Here is a 21,649-nt window from a genome sequence, read left to right on the forward strand (position 1 = left end):
TCCCAGGGCAGACTCACCCCCTACATCCACGGGCTGAACCCTTTCCTTGGGCCTCACCACCGGCTGGGCCTCCTTGGCTTCCTCCGGCTCCACCGTGGGTAATACAGTCTCTTCCACCAGCCCTGGAACATCCTCCACCGGTACCACTCCCTGGGTGCCTTCTGCCATTGCTGCAACGCTGGCCCTATGACCCGGGTCCATGGAGAAGCACCCCTTGCTGTAAGTATTGATAAGGGTGAGAGTGCTGACTTACTGTCAAACCGTCGTGTCTTGGCGCTGCACAAACCAGCCAGCAAGCAGGAACGTTAGACATATGGTAGTTTAATCACTCCATGTAGATTAAAGTCAGCACAGGGAGGCGCTTGCTCCCAATGCCTTACATAGCATGTGTTCCGGCCCCACCCTTGTGGATACGCCCCGGCCCACCCGCCTCCCAAGCCACCATCCTAAGCCAGCATCCGCCCTCCCACAGCTAGACCCGACCCAGTCCGCGCCCTTCAATCACGCAGCCGGGCAATCAGCTGGACGTCCCTTCTGCCCGTCCCTCCGTCGCTTTGCGCTAGGACGGAGGCTTCATCCGGCCCCGTCCTCTCGAATCCTCTGTCGGGCCCTGTGAGGCACAGGGTGATGACGTCAGAGGAGAGCGGCGGCATCGGCGGCTGCGGCGGCATCGGCGGCTGCGGCGGCATCGCCGGAACGACGGGTCGGCCGGCTTCCCTGGACTGCGGCTCGGGCAAGGTACACGGGGTGGTGGGAGGTAGGCCGTACGCGGCTGGGACTGCGGCTCGGGCAAGGTACACGGGGTGGTGGGAGGTAGGCCGTACGCGGCTGGGACGGCCTCGCAGGGCCCGACAAGATGATAATACCGCTAAAATAAACCAGCATAAAATGATAGTACAGCTCTTAGGAAAGAATTTTTTCAGTACCCCAAAACATGTGAAAATAAAATGTAGTCTTTAAGATTTTGTTCTATTCTTTTGTTCAACGCCTTTCTTCCCAAACATGTAGAAGCTGCTTTTCCAAGCCAGGGAAATAATTCCAACAGGGCTCTTACAGGCAAGAAAAAAGCAAAATAGAATGAAGAGAGGAGCAAAAAAAAAAAAAAAGTCTCACCCGGATTCACCACTGTGGTTTTTAAAGCTTAGATGTTCTTTGACTTGTGGTTTGGAGCGGCTAGGTGATCGGCCATTTTACTGGCTGATCTTCTTCTCCGTCGGCCCTCAGAATTGGTCCGGAAAGCTGGAGGAGCCGCCGCTCCTCCGCAGCCGAGCGAAGCCTCTTCAACAGAAGTCGCACCCTCCAGGGTGACTTTCGACCCGTATAAGGGTCTACCGGCAGAGGGAAGCTAGCCGATGAGGAGACGAGTCTCTTCGTACGACTAGAGGCGCCGCGATCCGGAACCGGAAGTCAAAATGTGGATTCCTCTTTTATACACCATCACAAGCCAGTTACCATTCTGTTTGCTATAAACTTGGAAGGCACTACTGTGCTTATGTCATGGCTTATGAACTTCTTAGAGTTACCTAGTTGGACACTGTGGTAACAGAATTTTCCCCTAGGTAAGCTATTAATCCAGCTCAGCATGGTGCTTCTATTCTCCTCATAGTGCCCTGTATTAGCTCTGCCAATTAGCACCATTGCAGGCTCTTTGTGAATGATGTTTCCCTCCACCATGAATTTCTGAAAAATGGTTTAAAACTGACACTATTCCAAGCTATTACTGACATTAAAAACATTCTGATTATGTCAGAGTTAATTATATTACAGACTGGAGCAGCCCTCAAGGTATGGAGAAAGCTGTTTGTATGTGTTAAGAGTGCATTTCTGCAGCAATGCAAGAATGGGCTGCAGTCACAGAAGAACTGGGCTGTAGATTTCAATTTTTCATTTTACAGGCCCTATATTTCAAATCAATTCAAGCATGGTAATGAAACTAATTGTTTCCAAACTTTACAGATACATTTTCCTCATAACTCCAGAGCACTTGAATCCCTGAAGCAATACTACAATAGGTAATTCTATGCCATGCTTTTTCTACCATTCTGATTTTGCAGAATATTGGTGTTGAAAATTTGGGGGCTCAGATTTTTGGCAAGAATGTATTTTAAATTTGCATTTAAAATCAAATAGTTATGGCAGGGACCTCTTTTTTCCAAAATATACAATAATTCACCACAAACTGACATTCTTCCAAAAATCTAAGACAGTTATTAAAAAGAAACAAGGCATGGCTTGTGTGTCATACTGGCAGTTTAGGTCTTTTACCTCATTTATATCCTATCTCATTCTCATTCTTGCTATTAGCTCCCTTCTTTGTCCACTCCCATTTATTTTTTTTGCTCCTATAAAAGCTAGATAGACATATTTTGGTGAATTACAATTGGTTGGATCTAAATGAAAGCTAAAGAAACCACACTAAGGATTAACTGGGGGGGGAGGGGATGCTTGTGAAGGACTACAAAAGCAACAGGAACACATTTTGCCTCTGAAAATCTCAAAAGAGAAGAAACAAGGCCCTTTGAGGCTTCAGATTGTTTTAATAGGTGCCTTAAATCCTGGCACTGAGATGCTAATTTTGCCCTCTTAAACGCTCACCCTAGGGATACTCTGGGTAGCACAAATGATGCTGTGATACCCTGTGGCCCATTGGCTGTGAAATGCCCTCACTTTGGCTTAGTACAATAAGCAGATCCACAATTTAGTAACCATTTCAGCTGGCTTCCAAAAATTAAGTTCTGTGCCTTACTGCAATTTTAGCCCTTAGGAAGTATGTTTGGGGTGTGTGTTGTGTATTGCTAATGTGTGTTGTGATGGGAATGCATTCTATGGTTGTATGATATTGGGGATGTAGGAAAATGCATGAATTTCCAAGAAGCTTCTTCACATGTTACCATCTTATTTGCTGTGAGATATTAATTGGTCTGCACATCTGCTATCTAACCACTTACCGGCAAATATTATAGGCCTGCAGTGTGTCTCTTTTAGATGGCTTTTAGCCACAAGCAGCTTTGCAAAGCTGTAAGGTGTTGAACCATATGCCTTGTTGCATACTGTTTCTTTTATTTAAATCACGTTAAAAATAGATTTCTAATGTAGCCTTAGTCTATTTTATTGAGTTGAATTTTTATGTTAAGCTCTCCAGGCAACAATTGGTACAGGTGGGGGCTGTATAAATAACACAACAATTATCTGCTAGCACAAACACTACAGAGGAATCTCAAGGTTTCTCTGAAGATAAGCAAGATTATTTCAACTATTAACATAATAGGAACACACCACAGGAGGATGCAAATGTGCATATGGGAAGCATATTTGCATGCAAGTGCCTGTGGGCATGAATATATAGAGTGGGCAGCTGAAAACATGAGCAGAGGTACACAGAAGCAAGGTTAGTTCGTGTATTGCCTATATTACATATGTCTGTCTAAATATTCCATCTGGCATATGTTACAATTGTATGAAAACCAGATGGAACCCTCTGTAAACCTTTCCAGTATCCTGCCCTAACTGAGCCCCAGCCCATATTCTGTCTCCTCAAGTCCTGTAGCAAGGCAAGGACTCCTTCTGCTCTCTGCTGGTGAGACCGTGAAACTGACTTGAATGACACTGCAGACAGGCAGAGAATAGGAGCCAGATCCATAAGAAATACTGCCTCTGACATGTTTGACAGCTGAGATGGGGACACGTGTTAACCCACTGTGGAGCCAGGGAATGGCTGGTAGCAAATAGGAATTCAAAGTACCCACAAATAAACCTAAATGAAATCAATTAGATGTATTTATGAGTAAGCAGAATCAGGATTGGATTGAAACTTGCAAAAATCCTTCAATTTAGCACTTTCATGCTGTCACACTAAGAACTGGGAGTATAGGATGAATTTCAGCAAATGTCAATGAAGCAAACTTGGTACTGGACAATTCAGCTTCACATAAGTGTGCACCCATACTATATATACAGTATACACCACATAAACATATGTACTATACTTTCTGGACTTAAGAAGATCAATCTTGAACTTCTTTTAGTTTACAACAGTGATTGGATTTATATATCATGTTAATCTGTGGCTTGTTTATCTATGTCAACTGGAAGTTCACAGATAGTATTAAATCATAAGCTGTATTTTCCAAATTACAACCAAACCAAACCAAACAGGTAGCATGAAGACCTCGATCTCATCTATTCCTACATATATTTATCCCCATGTGCCCCTTAATCTTTCATTTACAAATTCTCCTGCTCCTAGATGGCTCAGCAAAACAATGTTTATTTGATCATACTACATGTACATATGCAAAAACACTACAATGGAAAAGGGATGTGGATTTCCTAATGGATTACCCAAACACTGATCAGGTTCTTAAAGACGTCAACTATCAATTGCCATGACAAAAAAAAAATTCAGTGATTTCTGAAACAGAACTGTTTTTCTTAGAACAAATTTCAAATTTGAAGTGAAGCATATGAAAATCCATGTAGAATTTAACAACTGTTGCATTGTTACTTTAAAATAAGACAAATATTCCTATATTTGCGATTTTAACATACCAAGTACAATGTAGTGTCAGGATATGCTAATACGGAATATGCTATAAATGACATACGGTATTAAATATGTCAAGGCTCATGTATTTAATATGCTTTCTTTACAGAACTCTCATTTTTTTAAAATCAATTTTAATGATATTCCAAATTAGAGTATATTTAAAGCAATAAACTAGATACATTTCCATGGGAGATAACTGATAAACAGAGTAAATTATGCACGTTTTTAACACAAAGGACAACATATCTAAGTCTAGCATGCTGTGCAATCCATTTGTTAATTAATTTAGGATTTGTTGTGTTATACAATTGTGGAAAAACTGGTTGGGTTAAGCCATGCTGCTGTTAATAAAGCTATTCACTGACATGCAATGAGATATCTACTTTCGCTCCACTCAGAATTTGGAATATAAAAATTGGAACAACTGAACACTACTGTAACATCTTTTGGAAAACACACATTTCACAAGTAACAGTCAACATGATTTTAGCTCTCCAGATTCTCTGACTTCTTAAGTGGAAGCAGGGAGTGCCTCCACCTGAAGCAGGAGATATAGTATTTTTCAAACCCAAGTTATGCATGCTGAGAAAAGTATAATCTATACAGGAAATGTTTTTCAGGAAAATAAACCTGGGGGTCCTATGTATGCAAGCACCTATAGAGAATAAGTGATCTTTCCTGGAAGCAAAATGGAAAGTTGAGGATTTGATGGATTTTTTAAAAAAGCAGATCACCCACATCATAGCCTTAAGTTTTTTTTACTAAGTGTTACCTTATTTATTTGGCTGCTTTCCTAACCTCAAGCATCATAGGATTGTTCCTAGCCCTGAGCAGGAATGAGGAGCTAGACGGGATCTGTCTGACCTTAAGAGTTAATGAATTAAACCAAATGAGATATGGTAACTTAACTTTTATTTTCTTAGCACAGAAAAATGTGCTAAGAAAATGTTCCCTTTAGTGAAAGGAAGGTCCTGAATAAAGAAAGGGACACCATATTTATTTTGATTTGTAACAAATCAAAATGTAACTTATAACCACATGCTGACCTGCTTGATCATATAAGCTGCATTTTGCCAAACCTGAGCTGCCCTTTTCTTATATCCTGCCCAGAATATCTTTTCTCTTAGAATGAGGGACTACCACCATAGCTTCCTTGTGAAGAAGTTAGACAAAACAGTTATCCGTAATAGCTGCCAGGTGTATGGTTCTTCTCATCCCTTGCTGTCCCCCTTTCTTTCTAGGGCAGTGGTGGCGAACCTATGGCACGTGTGCCAGAGGCGGCACTCAGAGCCCTCTCTGTGGGCATGCGCGCCATGCCCCGGAGATGGCAACCGTCCCTCTTCAACCAGCCGCCCACTAACTCGCTGAGGTCCCACATGCCCGGATGCATCCCAGCACCCATGCGCTCGCTGGCCTCTGTGTGCAGGGGCCAATGGTGTCAAGCAGCACCCGCCCTGGCACCTGCCTCAACTTGCCCTGTGACAATGGCATCCCCGCCCTGCCTCGCCTTGCCTTGCCTCACCCCACAGGACAAGCCTCCTGCCCACCGCCCCACCTGCCAGAGACCTCCTGGATCTCCCCCAATCCTGCCTGGCCCCCACAGGTGTCCCTCCCCATCAGCAACATCGAGGTGATCATGCCCACCTTGGCCACACCCACCCAATCTGCCACGACAACCACAGCCACGACCACCCAGTGGGCCATGCCCACTTGGCACCCAGCGATAAATAAGTGGGTTTTGGGTTGCAGTTTGGGCACTCGGTCTCTAAAAGGTTCGCCATCACTGTTCTAGGGAATCCTTTCTTAAGAGCCAACCTTTTGGTTTTGGTTGATATTTAGACCAATCCACGCTCTAAAATTGATCTCAGGAATGGTGGAAGAAATGGGATCCACAATGAGCAACAACATGGTAAACAACAGAAGAGCAAAATAATTCCACAAACAAAAAGTTATTGAAGCAACTATCTGACTCCAGGAATAGCAATGAAAAGTTAGTGAGGACATGCATGCACTGTGAAATATTAGCTAAAATAAATCAACCTGTTTCAATGATGTCTGAATGATTGTGGTAGGCACAGCATGTTCAATTTAAGTAAACAAAAGCTCTACTTTGAGCTGCCAGGATATGGTCCAAGGCTAATCTATTCTGAAGAACTTCTTGAGCTACTGAATTAATTTCATCTTGTAAGGCCAAAGTAATATTCAAGGTGGTATTGGCAAATAGCTCAAATTCTTTAAACATGTTCTGAATAGCATATTCTAATTCCTGTACTCCCATCCAAAGGAATAACCCTCTGAAGGCAAACCAATACGGACTGGGCCTCTTCTAGAAATGGATTTGAAATGATCTGAAGTGGAATATAGAGCAATACAAGGCAGTCATCTGTTCTAAAGACTGACAATGCACACACCCCAGACCACAGTTCCCCAAAGTACAAGTACCAATCCAAATGAAAGTAAAAATGATTCAAGCCAAAATTCACGAATCCAGAATACTCCCAGAGGTGCAAAAGATGTGCCTGCAAACTCCAACAGAATAAACATTTCTTCTCTCTAGTGGCATTGCCTCATCCAAAAATTGAGTGACTAATGAGAAAGGTTTACTTCACTATAATTTTGATCACATTTATGAAGGATGGAATGAATAAGGCATCTGGAAGAGGTACTTACATTTCTAGTTAAATGACTTTCATGTTGTTGTTGTTCAGTCACTATGTCATATCCAATAATTCATGACTCCATGGACCCTAACCAGGCTCTCCTGCCCTCCACTGTCTCCTGGAGTTTGCCTAAATGTATGTTCATTGCGCCGATGACACTATCTAACCATCTCATCCTTTGCCATCTCCTTCTCCTTTTGCCTTTAATCTTTCCCAACATCAGGGTCTTTTCCAATGAGTTCTCTCTTCTTATTATGTGGCCAAAGTATTTATTTGAGCGTCAGCTTCAGAATCTGTCAGGCTTGATTTCCTTTAGGGTTGACTGATTTGGTCTCCTTCCAGCCCAAGGGACTCTGAAGAGTCTTCTCCAGCACCACAATTCAAAAGCATCAATTCTTCAGCACTCAGCCTTCCTTATGGTCCAACTCTCACAGCAATAAATTACTACTGGGAAAACCATAGCTTTGATATACAGATCTTTGTCGGCAAGGTAGTATCTCTACTTTTTACTATGCTGCTATGTTTGTCATAGCTTTCCTCTCAAGAGCAAGTGGCTTTTAATTTCATGCCTGCAGTCACCGTCTGCAGTGATCTTGGAGTCTAAGTAAATAAAATCTGTCACTGCTTCCATTTTTTCCCCTTCTATTTGCCAGAAAGTGATGGGACTTGATGCCATGATCTTAGTGTTTTTAATTACAAAAGGGATCATGACCCATAGGATTACCTGGACACTGGATGGTGCTAGCAGGTTGATTTTGTTTACCACAAAGAAAAGCTGGGGGAGAAAACCCAATACATATGTGAGGTGAAAAAAACCAATTGGGAGTATTACCAAGGGGATGGGAATATTGACACAGGCTAATAGCATTTAAGGGAAATATCAAAGGGGGTCTTTGGTCTTTAAAAGAGCAAATAGGACTTTACTGTGGGGAAATACAGGAATTAAAGGTAACCCTTGGTTGGGAGGCTGGAGAAGCTTGGCAAGAAGGCAAGGCAGAGGCATGAGAGAGCACATGTATAGGAAAGCAGGAGCAGACAAAAACATAACAGAGTCAGGAAAGGAGAATGAACAGTGTGCGTGTGCATGACAGCTTACTGGTAGGCTAAGGAGGAGACATAAAGCTAGATCAGACAGTTTATAATCCAAAAACATGTACTATCTTGAAAGTATTGAGGGAAAAGCCCAGAGACTTAGTCAGGTTAAGGTTGAGAACAAAACAAGAGGCAGGAGCAAGAAAAAAATGAAGTGCAAAGCCAGATGTCAAAGTTGCTTCAAGCAATGGAAGGCATTCAATGCATGGTTTAAATCCTCAGCCACTGAGCCCACACTGCTGAAACTTTTCATGTTCAGTAGTTGCAAAAATGAGGTACTAATTTTGCCTGAAGTATTGGCAGTGTGCCACTTATTCAGAAAGGGCATAGGATTCCATTCCATGATTTCCCATTTCTTGGCACCATGTTGGCCAAAGAGGCATCAGTGCTAGCTGAGCAAAGACTTGAAGAGATATCAGTATTGATGAAGGAAGGAGCTGCATTGATGAATATGTAGGCACAATGCCTACAGGTTCAAGAACATGAAAGTAAAGAAGTAGGATAAATTATTCCTGACAGAGGGTAGACCAGAAAAGAAAAGAAAAACTAAAGTTCAATAGTAGAAAGGTACAAAGAAGAAAATAAAAAACCAGAAAGAGCAGCAGCTTTTACTGCAACGTCATCTAAATTAATGTTTTATGCTAAAGAAGAATATCCTTGTTCAGTAATAGGAAATAGAAATGGTAATAGGCAAAAAAAAATGTTTCAGGTTATAAGGAAATAGAGGTAGTCCTCGACTTACAATCTCAATTGAGTCCAAAATTTCTGTTGTTAAGTGAAACATTTGTTAAGTGAGTTTTGCCCCATTTTACGGATTTTCTTGCCACAGCTGTTAAGTGAATCACTGCAGTTGATAAGTTAGTAACACGGTTGCTAAGTGAATATGGCTTCCCCATTGACTTTGCTTGTCAGAAGTTCGCAAAAAGGGATCGCATGACCTTGGGACATAGCAACCATCATAAATATGAACCAGTTGCCAAGCATCTGAATTTTGATCATATGATCATGGGCATGCTATAAAGATTGTAACTGTGAAAAACAATCATAAGTCATTTTTTTTCAGTGCCGTTGTAACTTTGAACGGTCACTAAATGAACTGTTGTAAGTCAAGGACTACTTGTAGTAAATGCATTAGCAATGCAGTGTCCAGAGAAACTAAGGAAACCTGGTCAGTTGCATGACAAATGTCAAAAAGATACCTCAGAGTCAAAACAGCCAGCCACTGAAAAGTTCACGGCCAGTGTACAAGTGCAAGCCAGAACTGTTCAGGTTCTGCAGCCTGAACAGAAACAGCAGAAGTGATGGCATAGGAGTTTAGTATGAAATTATTACAACAGAATAGAAAAAGCATGTATGGCCATCCTCACTAATGAAGGCTGATCCATCTATAAACAGTTCCCAGTACACATGATCATAAAGGAACATCAGTAACTTAAGGACAAAAAGTAGGATTAGGGCTAAAATTTCACTTTTTTCTTCCTCCACTCCTGGACCATCTTAGAGATATAGCATGTTTTGCTTGTACAAAACAGTATTCACCACTGAAGTTGTGAATTATTATAAGTAAAATTATGCCATACAGTATCATTCAGAAGTTTTAATTCAATTATTACAATTACAGGCCTAGCAGCAATCAATCAATCAATCAATAAAATCATAAAATAAAAATATCCAAAAACAAGTATATGCATGTACAAGTAAAACATAAAACAGTAAAAACAAAAAAAATCACAAATAACTTTTAAGAAGATTTCCATGGTGTGGAAAAGGGGTATTTAAAGATTTGGGGAATGTTACTATATCTCCTTTCTGATATAATTGATGCATGGTATTAAACCTACCTGGAAGAAAGCTTTTCAATGTTACAAACTCAAGAGTTAGTTAGTAGGAGTGGAATGGAATGGAACTCCAATCATTTTCAAGATTAGATTCCAATAAACATTATTTCAAATCCAGATTAACTTATTTCACTCTCTTTTAAACCAGATACAGGGTTGATAGTCCATACATATGATAGTATTCCTTTCTTTCTAGCTGACTATTAACTACCCAAAAGTTAAATTGGCAAAAGATCCCAGATAAAAAATAGGTTTTCATCAAAATCTTAAGCAACATAGACTCAGAGTCACATATGAGGCCCTATTACAAGCACAGCAAAGAATTAGATACACCAAGGAGCTGAAAGTATCGTTCTTAAAATTTTGGAGTTTTGCAAAACTTAAATCTTGGTAAGTACAAATTTGTGACACGTAAAAAGCAGGAAGTTCATTATGCTAGTTTTATAGATGCCAAATAGTGGTAAAGACATAATTACTATCTTTGCTGCCAGCAAACCTTAAAACTACCGTAAATTAGTAACCTTGTGATGCTAGCCAGTAACAGATTGGTGTTCCTTCTAGGAAGCAGAGGATTAAAAAAATAATTCTCAGGTATTTGAAGATTTTAGCTTATTCCATGTAAATTTCATTTATTTCCCAACAGCAGGTATAACTAGCCTGTATTTTGGTTAAACCCATTGCTTTGGTTTTGGAGTAATTAACTTTTTTTCTCTCTCCACAATATAAAGCCAGAGCTTGGTGGCTTTTTGCAGATAAGATAGCTATAGCATCCATATACAGTATTGGAGGACTGAAAAAGTTTTATTAGCCAAATTAGGAAGTTGGAAGTTACTTTTTCAGATCATAGAACTGATATAAAATTGAATAAATGGGAAAAGTATATAGCTTTTTTTAACTCCCTTTTGAGAGGGGACTGTTGCACATCTAATTTGCATTTAAAAAGTTCATTATATTTCATGATCAGAAGCCTACATTTCTATCAGTAAACAAGGAGATCTGTTTTGCCCAGAGGCTGTCTCTAGGAATTGAATCAAAAACTGCTTTCAGGTCAATTAAAGGACATACAGCAGTGATGGCGAACCTTTTAGAGACCGAGTGCCCAAAAACTGTCCCGTCCCACCCCCGGCCCCACCCGCTCTGCCCCGGCCCGCCCAGCCCTGCCCAGCCTGCTCGTAGGGCCACCTGCCGCCTCCACGGCCCGCCGCAGATCGCCCAGTGACCCTGCAGCACCATGACGGCCACACCTTCTGCTTGCGCCCTGCAGCATCATCTGCACGCAACAGGGCACAAGGGCGGAGTCTTATCCCTGTTGCCCCACTGCCATGTGCTTGGCTACGCTGCTCTGTGTGGGGCGCGCATGGGGGTGACTCTCTTCCGGGGGGGCTGCAGATGAGGAGGGGACCACGGGGGAAGGCGGAGCTGGGGTGACGGCACGCGTGCCCACAGAGAGGGCTCTGAGTGCCGCCTCTGGCATGCGTGCCATAGGTTCGCCACCACTGACATACAGTGTGTCTCTTGGATGTTAAGCATGTGTTTCTGCTCCACAGCATAGCACTAAATGTACTCCATAGTGTAGGACTAGGCCTAACATAGTTCATCCTGAATTGAACTAGATTTTCAGACAAAACCCTACACAAGGCTGTTCAGTTTGTTAAAATACTTGGTTTAGTTTACTGAGATACTTAAAGGAGAATATTTGTAGCTCAGGGTTGAAACGAGAGGTCCTGGGTGCTCTCTGAGCTTGCTTGTTTTCTTGCAGACATTTCATTACCCAAACTAGTTAACATCAGACTAGCACTGTAGACTAGCACTGATGATGTTACATAGTTTGGGTAGTGAAACATCTGCAAGAAAACAAGCAAGCTCAAGGAGCACCAAGGACCCCTCACTTAGAAGGCTGACTGGGTGGAAATTTGGGTTGTTTCTCAGCACTTCAGCTTTCACAGTTGCTTTGTCACTGTATCCTAGATAGCTAATTGCTGTCACTAAGAACTTGGACACCAAAGTCAGTCTCTGCAACACAAACGTTAACACAAATAATCCATTCATGATCAATTGCTTCTTCTAGTTTACTAAAGTCACACAATCCCATTCCATCCTTCATAGTTCTGAAGACATTCCTCAAGGCACTGTGCCCAACAGGGCTAGAGTCTGATTGCCTTGATTTATGAGTTTAAATCCCAAAATCAGGACAAAGGGAATAAATGTTCCTCCCATCACCATCTCTATCATTCATTTTAACCCTCTTTTAAATATGCGTTTCATTTTAAAAAAACAGCAAAGAGTATCCACATCAGCATTACACTCTTTAGCTGTTCAGGTCTACTTTTTAGTCCTCAAACTACCCACTCTGATCTAACAGAAGTGAATAGAAAAAAATTGTTACTTGTAATGTTGTGTTTAGAAACCAAATTTGATTCACCTGATCCTTTTTGCATTCCCACTCTTATTTCACAATATTAGCCCATCTTTATAGTTTTAAACCAATTCATTCATTATCTGTGCTATATTTCCCACTGCGGTCAATTTTCAATGAACTAAAATTTAGTTTAATTCATGGCTGTAAAACTAGAGAGAACAAATACTGAAATATCTATTAAAGGGGGGGGGGAAATCTAATGGCGTGCATGATGTTCTTTTGTATTTGCCCGTTTGCTTTCACTGATTCCTCTGGATTTTGCCCACACACCAATAATACCCACTCTCCATACTTCACAAAGCCCGTATGAAGTCTTCCCCCAAAAGTTTCGTGTGAATGCTTGAGCCCCCTTTACCCAGGACTCTTCATTCTATTCTACACCAGAGTACAGCATTGGAAAGCCGTATGCTAGGCGAAGTTTCGAGTTAGCTGGCTCACACCCTTCTTTGGTTTGGCCACATAACTGAAAGGGCCAATTAGCTACGAGCGTTTGGCGCTCAAAACAGACCCAGCGCCCGACCCGCTATCCCCGGGTCTCGGGCCTGAGAGCGGGAAACCCGAGTCGAAGACAGATTGTTTAGACTGAGCTCCCGCCGGGGACAGAACGAGAAAGGCGATTGGTGGCGGGGGAGGTGGGCGTGGCTCCTCGGGAGGAGGTAGGCGGATTAGCTCAGGCGCGAAGTGCGAGGATTGGTGGTTGGCGCGACTGGGACGTTGAGCCGGTGGCGCGCGGAGCGGGTTTGGGAAAGGAGCCCGAAGGGGGCGGGACAGAACACCGAGAAGCGAGCGAACCTGTCATGGCGCGAGTGTCGGTTTTGGGAGTTTCGCTGCTGGAGAATCCGAGCCCGTTCGACCACCCGCTCCGCTTCCAGGTGCAGTTCGAGTGCGGAGAGGCGTTGCCCCACGGTGAGTATCAGGCATTAGGTTGGACCGGCACGCGAAGTCTACCTCCAACGGACCGCCTTCCTAGGAGCAGAGCTGCGGGGAGATGCGTAACGGCGGGAAGATTTGGTCCTAGGATGTTCGGCCAAAAGAGTAGCTGTCCGGCCTCTTTTACAAAGTGGCTTTGGGGACCAAAAAGGGGAGCGTACTACCTTGAGTTATTGGGAAAGAAGTGGGTTTAAATCAGTGTTTCTCAACCTTGACAATTTTAAGGCATGTGGACTTCAACTCCCAGAATTCCACAGCCAGCAATGCTGGCTGTGGAATTCTGGGAGTTGAAGTCCACGTGCCTTAAAATTGTCAAGGTTGAGAAACACTGGACTGAACACCTACTGTTGGGGGGGGGGAGGTGAATTGTTGGAACCGCGATTGTAGTCTTGACTGTTAACTTTATCCCAATCTTTTCATATAAATAATTTTAAATGCTTCTGCCTCCAAGATTTAATAGCACGTTCTTCGTTTTTCAAAAAAAATTTAATCTTCTCTTTATTTGGTGGTGGTGGGGAAGGAGGTATTGATCTTGAGGACTTCATAATAGATATTCGTGCTGGGGATGTTCACAACAAGCTTACAGTACTGCCGTGGCAAACGAGGGCTTTTCTGGCTTTAGAATATAATAAACTTATTATTTTTGGAAGATAGGTGGATTTTCAGAGTACTGTAATACCGGTAATCATGAATTCCTTCAGATTTCAGTTGAATGTTGCTTGTGGCTTATCAGTGCAGAAAGCTTTCAGGTCATTTTATTAGACAGAAATAGTATTCTGTTTACTGTTGGACTGATTTACAGAGCTTACAAACGCTTTTACTATCCGCTCATTAAAAGCTTTATGCTTTATTCTATGTTTTGTTGACAATAGCATTAGCCCTTTCATGCAAGGCAACCCTTCTCCCATTTTGAAGCAATTTTCTTAACCTTGTCAAAAAAATACAAGTCATTGTCTAATTTATACTACTTATTTGTTTACATACAAATACAAAGTAAGACTTTGTCCAATTATAGCCCTCTTTGGAAGAAGCCATTGGGAGTCAGTCTTTTGCTATAGCATGACTTATCAAGTATATGACTTTCCTCTTGTAAAGAAGCCTAGGAAGTACCCCAGAAAAAGAATCTGTAAGAAACATGATAATATTTCCCGTTTTGCATTGCTGATATTCTCATATGATTCTGTTTACATATAACTATAAAGTTAATCATGTAGTTCAGCATCAGCATCAGTTAATACCATGTAGTTCACCTGTAAATAACCTTGAAAATAAGTAGTGTAGTGGCTCACGTGGTTAGGATGCTGATATGATTGGCAGGCTGGCATTTGAGACCCGGTTGCTGCTGCGGGATGGGGTAAGCTCCTATCACTTGCTTCAGCTCCTGCTGACCCAGCAGTTCAAAAGCAGGCAACCATGAGTAGATAGATGGGTGCCTCTTCAATGGGCAGTTTAGTGAGGACATGAAAGGAGCCCCCAACAAGGTGTCTTCTGGGCAGTGGTGATGTCACCGGCTAATCCGTTCAACCTGAGAGAGCTCTTCAGTGCTCCCAACAAGACTGTAGTATTGAAAGCATGAAGGAAATAAATAGAAAAATCTTAACATCTAATACTATATTTTGTTTATTTTCCACATTTTGCTCTGGCCAATACTCCAAGTGGCTGATATAAATTAAACATATTTTAAAATTAATATATAGGTAGGCTTCACTCCCTTCATAAGCTGATCTGACCTACCAGTTTCTCCATGGTTGCAGAACAGCTGTCTAGCTAGACATCTCAGGTATCTCTTTAATCCACATATTATCCAACAGTATCTCCAACAAATAAGGTGAAAAGCTCTAGGTACATTCAGAAACCCGTCTAAATCAGAGGCAGAATATATCTTCTGTAGCTGAGCATTGTATGTAACTATAGTTATATAGATTTTGATGAAAACTAGAGAAACAGGACTAGAGCTGGGAGTATAATCCAGGACTACATGGAGCCCTTGAAAACATTTTTGTAGTTTCTGAAGTCATCTCCAATCATTCCACCAGATTTTGGTGAAGCAGTTGGTAAAAACCGATGATGTATTTTCCCAGCATTTTGACTTTAAAAGACATGGAAAAATCCTGTATATAGATTCTTGTAATTAGAGTTCCTTCACTATATGAGTCAAATGTCAGAGCTGCATCAACAGTCTGTCATAGAAGATTATGCATAGTAGTTACTGATTTTCACTGCTGTATGTATCCAAAGTCACTTAGCTGAGATGAACTGCCATACAAATTGAAGAAAGATTTTATCTAATAAAATGATCATCAAGAGCAGCTCCCAAAAAGCCAATGCTCGGCTACAGCAACATAGGAATACTGTGGTATCAAGATTACGTAAAGTATTAGTACAGCTATATACTGCCTTTGTAAGACCACACTTGAAATATTGTGTCCAGTTCTCGTCACCACAATACAAAGAGTTGAGACTCTAGAAAGAGTCATAGAAGAACAACAATGATGATTAGGGGGCTGCAGGCTAACACATACAAAGAACGGTTGTGTTTGAATGGTTGTATCTAGTGAAATGAAGAGAAGGACTGGGGTGACATGATAAGTCTTCTAATATTTGAGGGACTGTGACAGAAGAGGGAGTGAACCTATTCTCCAAAGCACCTGATGGCATGACAAGAAATAGTGAATGGAAACTTACCAAAGAGAAAAGCAACCTATTCTTGACAGTGACAATCAGTGGAATGGCTTGCCTTCAGAAGTTGTGGGTGCTCCAAAACTGGATGTTTTTTAAAAAGAGATGGACAGCTATTTATTCAGAATGGTATAGGGTCTAATGCTTGAGCAGAGGATTGGCTATTCCCCCAGCTTGGTTTCATTTGCAAATTTGATGAGTTCCCCTTCTATCTCATCTAAATAATTTATGAAGATGACGAGTACTGGGCCAAAGACGGAACCTCAGGGTACGCAATGCATGCTTTCCTTCATGTAGATGTAGTTCCATTGAGGACTACACATTGAGTGTAGTTGGTCAACCATCCCACATTTTTCTAGCTTACCAAGAAGTTGTAGTCTATTTATCAAATGCCTTACTGAAGTCAATAAGAGCAACATCAGTCTTGTTCTTACAGATGTATAACATCCCCAAACACATTAATTCAGTGATTTGTGTCAATATTTTCGCTTTGCAAGGGTGGAGAATGGTGTATTTCTCTCAGTGATTTAATATTATAGCATTTATAATCTTGCAATTGTATCCCTGTTGTTTTTATCTCTCAGATTTGGAATGGAAGATCATCTATGTGGGATCTGCAGAGAGTGAGGAATATGATCAAATTCTTGATTCTGTACTGGTAGGACCTGTTCCAGCTGGGAGACATATGTTTGTGTTTGAAGTAAGCTCTATGTTTTTTTTATCTGGAAAAAGAAGGAAAGCAGGGACGCAGCATGAGTTGGCAAAGAAGTCTAATTATTTGCAATGCTTTTTAAGTAGAAAAGTGGGATTAAAATATTCTACAAATACTTGAAAATTAATTTATTTAGTATTTCTATTAGTAATATTCTAGATGAATATGTCCTAAATTCCATATACATTCAATCATAGCTAAGCAATTCAGTGAATGCTCTATATGGAGAAGTTCTGAGGTCAACGTTTGATATCTCAGAATAAGGGCCAGGAAGGATTCCTATTTAACACCATAGAAAACTGCTGCCAATGTTGATAGTGCTAAATTAGGCCAGAGGTCTATTTTGCTTCCTTTGTGCTAAAATCCAGTGAGATATGTTGGATACTATATCTGATTTGGGCTATTTAGGAATGGATTTAAATCTTTTAACATAGGAACTGTTGTGGTTTTGGGGTTTTTTTTGTGTGTGTGATTATGGCTTGCTATTAATAAAATGGAGAATTTGTTTATGCTTCATATTTTTTGGAAGAACAGCAAGATTCAAATGTCATTGATCTGTTTTCTGTTTTTTTCTGTAGGCAAATAGTCCCAACCCTGATCTAATCCCTGAAAGTGATGCTGTGGGAGTTACAGTAATACTCATTACTTGCACCTACCTTTGTCAGGAGTTTATCCGCATTGGGTATTATGTGAACAATGAATATATAAATCCTGAATTAAGGGAGAACCCACCTCTCAAGCCAGACTTTTCCCAGGTGAGACATTAATAACACATTGTGTTTTTTTCAGTTTAACGCAACAACTCTTCATCCAAATTACAGTACCTACTCCCTAGAAATTAGGTGAAGGAAAATTGGCTGGTATAATTTTCTGAAATATGAGGAGTCAGGTGGGAAATTATAAGTTGTTTTGCTTATCTGATATAAAAGGCCCATTGAACAAATATATAATAGTTATTTGCATGTCTGTTTAGGGAAGTATAGTGAACTAGGCAACCCGTGATCCATGGGTCAAGACTGAGTGATACAATGCAAGCGCAAAGGGACTGGTGGAGGGTGCACGAGTTGGGGAGACTTACCCGAGCTATTTGCAACCTTCCCTGCAAGGTTCCCTTTTGACTTTTTCCCTGCAAGCTTCCCAGAAGGGAAATTGTAAGACCAAACTCACTGCTATGCTCCTGCCATCAGCCATGGTCACAGAATCCCCATTGACTTTCTCCCTGCAGGCTTTCCGGCCTTCCCCATTTATTTGTGGGATGGTATCTAGGAACTTTGTAAATGAGGATCATATATTATAGTTTCAGAGATATTTCCTTACTTAAAAAGAGAAACAGAATGACCACAAGCTAGCGACTTGTTGGCTTTCTTACTGTGGGAAGATGGCAGTGAGTATTGGAAATCTTCCTTCTTCCTTTCTCTCCTCCCTCCCTCCCTCTTTTCCTTATTTCTTCCTGCTCCTTTTCTCTCTTCCTCCCTGCCTCTTCCCTCCCTCCCTTCCTCTCTGTTCCTTCTTTCCTCCTTCCCCTCCCTTCCCAGCAGACAGTTAAGTGGCTGTTGCTGTGTGGGGGAGGAAATGAGGGATTGCCCAAGTTGCTGGAAAACTCACAGAAATGAGGATCACAGGACTGCAGCAGTGCTGAAGCAACCACAACTTTCCCAAATTTCATTCCCTCGGGAGTAACAAATCCCGGCATCCTGTAAATTAGCACATTTCAAGCACCTTTGTCTACAGAGTTTTGCTGTATGATGCAGTTTTTTTGCCCTGTTAAAGGTTACAGACACAAGAGTTTTAGTAATATATAGATTTTTATTAAAATAGAACATGTTTTGAAGAAAATAAAATTCAGGCAGTCCCCAAATAGCAGCTGTAGCTAGTCAGTAATTCTTGAAATCAGCAGTTATGTAGTATTGGTGAATACACCATTATAGAGAAGCTGTTATACAAATTAGGATCCCAGAATTTGGTCAGAGGTGGTTACAATGATTTCAGCTCAGTATCAATTTACTGTATGCTTCCTAGACAAATCACTATGCCTTGAATAGGATGCAGAAAAATATATAGTCCTTACAATACGGAATGAATTTTGATTTTCTTTGAGCCACAGCAAATATTTTTTGTGTGATTAAATGATTTTGCTTGCTAAATACTAAGAGAAAGATCTTTAAATCTCAAAGTTAATATCAAGTGTTTAGTGATCATCTTAACAAAGTAAAGGAACTTAGTAATTTAATTGAGGAAAGGATACACTCTGACAAAGACATTTAAAGCAAATTGACTTGTTGAGATGGAGTTCAATATTCAGAACAGAAAGCTGAATCTGCAAAACATGCACATCTCTTGCACAGGGATTACTTTGATGGAATACTGTACAGTAGTAAGAATTATAATCAGCTTCTATTTGTACTTGTATTTCTATTTATAAATATATGAGAATATTTGTAGCTCAGGCTTGAACTGTGGGGGTCCTTGGTGTTTTTGGTGGCTTTCTTGATGTTTCATTATCAGACTAGTACAGTAGCACTGATGGTATTACCTAGTTTGGTAATAAAATGTCTGCAAGAAAACACCACCAAGCTCAGAGAGCACCAAGGACCCTACGTTTATATTCTACATAATGCTGATTATTTTTCTGCTGCTTTTCTAGTTGCAGAGGAATATTCTGGCCTCCAATCCCCGAGTCACCCGTTTCCACATCAATTGGGATGGTCCTAAAGATCAGATGGACAATATTGAAAATGTAGAGCCGGAGCCTGATGGTTTCCTATCTTCTAGCTGTGCCTACATCAAAGGATTGATCCCTTCTGCAGGCTTGCAACCTGAAAATTCAATGGACTGCATATAAAACAGGCAGAAGAATTTAAAGATGCAGAAAATTGCAGCTAAATGAATTATTTGAAAAATCTGTGAAGAGATATGGATTCTTATGGCCAGTAAAGCAATGGGAGTCCTAATTGTTACATCTGTGTAGACAAACATATCAGAGCTCTTTTCATATCTGGATTTATAACAAATGTGTCTTCCTGATTATAGATTTGTAATTCTGTCATTATTTCTTGACTGAAACTTGGCTCCTCTTGTGCTGACTGCTTATGAACACTTAGTTGACACAGAAAAATCTTGTGCCATAATTCCTGAAGACTCAGAACAGTGGGAACTAACTTATTATTTTGATCATCCATTGCCTAAAAGTGGGCACAGCAAGCACTCTCATTTCTGGACAGTTTGAATTTCTTTCTTTTTTTTCTGTTAGTACAGAGAGCTGACTCTTGAGGACATGCTTTTTTAATAAATGACCAGATACATCATAGCTGTTACTTGGTTCCAGTTTTATAACCATTTTCTTCTTGGCTTCAAAGATACTTGCCTTGCATCTTAAGATTAGGAAAGTTGAGTTTTAGATGAAAGCTCTGCTGGTTATATAGCTGTCATGCTGCTGCTTTTGAGAGTGTTCTAGCATGCCACAACTATTTGCTAGTAACCTCAAAATGATTTTTCCAACATCTGAGTCAGCAAAAATAGGCCAGTGCTGAACTTATGCATCTTTTTGTATGCATCTTCACCTGTGGTCTTATAATAACTGCACTCTAAAATGCTACTTACAGTTTATACAGGCACTTGTAATTAATAGATACTACCTGTCCTATCAAAAAGGAAACCCCATCTTAAGACATACAAACAGTTATGCAGGCGCTTATCATACTATATTAAGTGCCTGTATAATTGTTTGCACCTCTTAGGATGGGGTTTCCTTTTTGATAGGACAAATTTGTATTTGTTATTTTTTACCTGGCTTACCGGTACTTGTTTTCAGGGATTACATTCTTTCGTATTTGACTATTTACTTGGCATATGATAAATCTATCCTGCATAGGACTCTTTTATGAAAAGGATTTTCAATAAAAATTGTGCAAAAAGCTTACAGAATTTACATAATAGTATCTCTGGGCATAAAATACGGAGTGTCTCCTCTTTGATAAGTTAATATTTAGTGAAGTTAAAACTGATGCTGGTTTTTTTTGTTTTGTTTCTTTAAAGCAAGAGTGGTGAAATATATTTCAATTTTTCTGGGGAAAGCTAACCTAGTATATGTGGGACTTAGCCAGTTGTCAAGTGGTATTGATTTTTAAGTCAGCTAAATGAGGACAGGTTTTTCCTTTGAGGTATTTAACTTTCAATGGCAAAGATTCCTAGATCCCCAGAAGTTGTTAAAAACAGAATATTATGTTCAAATTGCAGTCAGTATTTGCTAGGTTAATGCCTATTTTTATTTATATATATATATTTTAAAAAAACCCTTTGCCTTAGATCAGACATAATCCAAAATTATATTTTGGATATAAGCCATTATGTTTTGTGCAAGGACACTAAAAGCATTTTATAATAAAACTATAAAATATAATTTTTGAAAGCAAATATAAGCAGCAATATAACGTAAGTAAGATTAGACAGAGCAAAATAAAGATTTAAAAGAAACAGACATGAGGTCTTGGAATAAAATGCCTGATTTAACAGATCTATTCATACTTAAAAATACTGAGATGTCATTATGAAGACTTCTGTTCTTGGTACTAGAAAAAGTTCCTGAAATCGGATATTCCCTTTAAGATCAGTTGGGACATTAAACCCAAGAGGTACTTCTGTATAAAATATAAAACATGCTTTATTTTTTGTGACCATAGTTTGAGAATATCAGCATAATTATACAAATACATTCAGTTTCAGTTGAAACAAAAAGATTGTCAAATACAGAAATTGAAAATGCTACAGGTATGT

At 40.4% G+C, this 21,649-nt stretch overlaps 1 protein-coding gene across 1 annotated transcript; it reads left to right on the top strand.

Moving 5' to 3' along the window:
- Positions 1-13,311: 13,311 nt before the first annotated feature.
- Positions 13,312-20,173, top strand: ASF1B (anti-silencing function 1B histone chaperone). Its single transcript, XM_015820120.1, has 4 exons — positions 13,312-13,461; positions 16,749-16,864; positions 17,455-17,631; positions 19,521-20,173. The coding sequence occupies exons 1-4, from the start codon at positions 13,353-13,355 to the stop codon at positions 19,716-19,718; spliced, it is 600 nt and encodes a 199-aa protein (XP_015675606.1). The 5' UTR covers positions 13,312-13,352; the 3' UTR covers positions 19,719-20,173.
- The last annotated feature ends 1,476 nt before the right edge of the window (positions 20,174-21,649 follow it).

The sequence above is a fragment of the Protobothrops mucrosquamatus genome, unplaced genomic scaffold (genome assembly GCF_001527695.2).
Source record: "Protobothrops mucrosquamatus isolate PMUCROS unplaced genomic scaffold, P.Mucros_1.0 scaffold1069, whole genome shotgun sequence".
Lineage (NCBI taxonomy): Eukaryota > Metazoa > Chordata > Lepidosauria > Squamata > Viperidae > Protobothrops > Protobothrops mucrosquamatus.

What these genes read in the sequence shown, in the direction of transcription:
- ASF1B (XM_015820120.1), top strand. Translation starts at nt 13,353, where the DNA reads ATGGCGCGAGTGTCGGTTTTGGGAGTTTCGCTGCTGGAGAATCCGAGC. An exon ending in GACATATGTTTGTGTTTGAA is followed by an intron (nt 16,865 to 17,454) that starts GTAAGCTCTATG and finishes TTTTTTCTGTAG; the next exon opens with GCAAATAGTCCCAACCCTGA. An exon ending in TCAAGCCAGACTTTTCCCAG is followed by an intron (nt 17,632 to 19,520) that starts GTGAGACATTAA and finishes CTGCTTTTCTAG; the next exon opens with TTGCAGAGGAATATTCTGGC.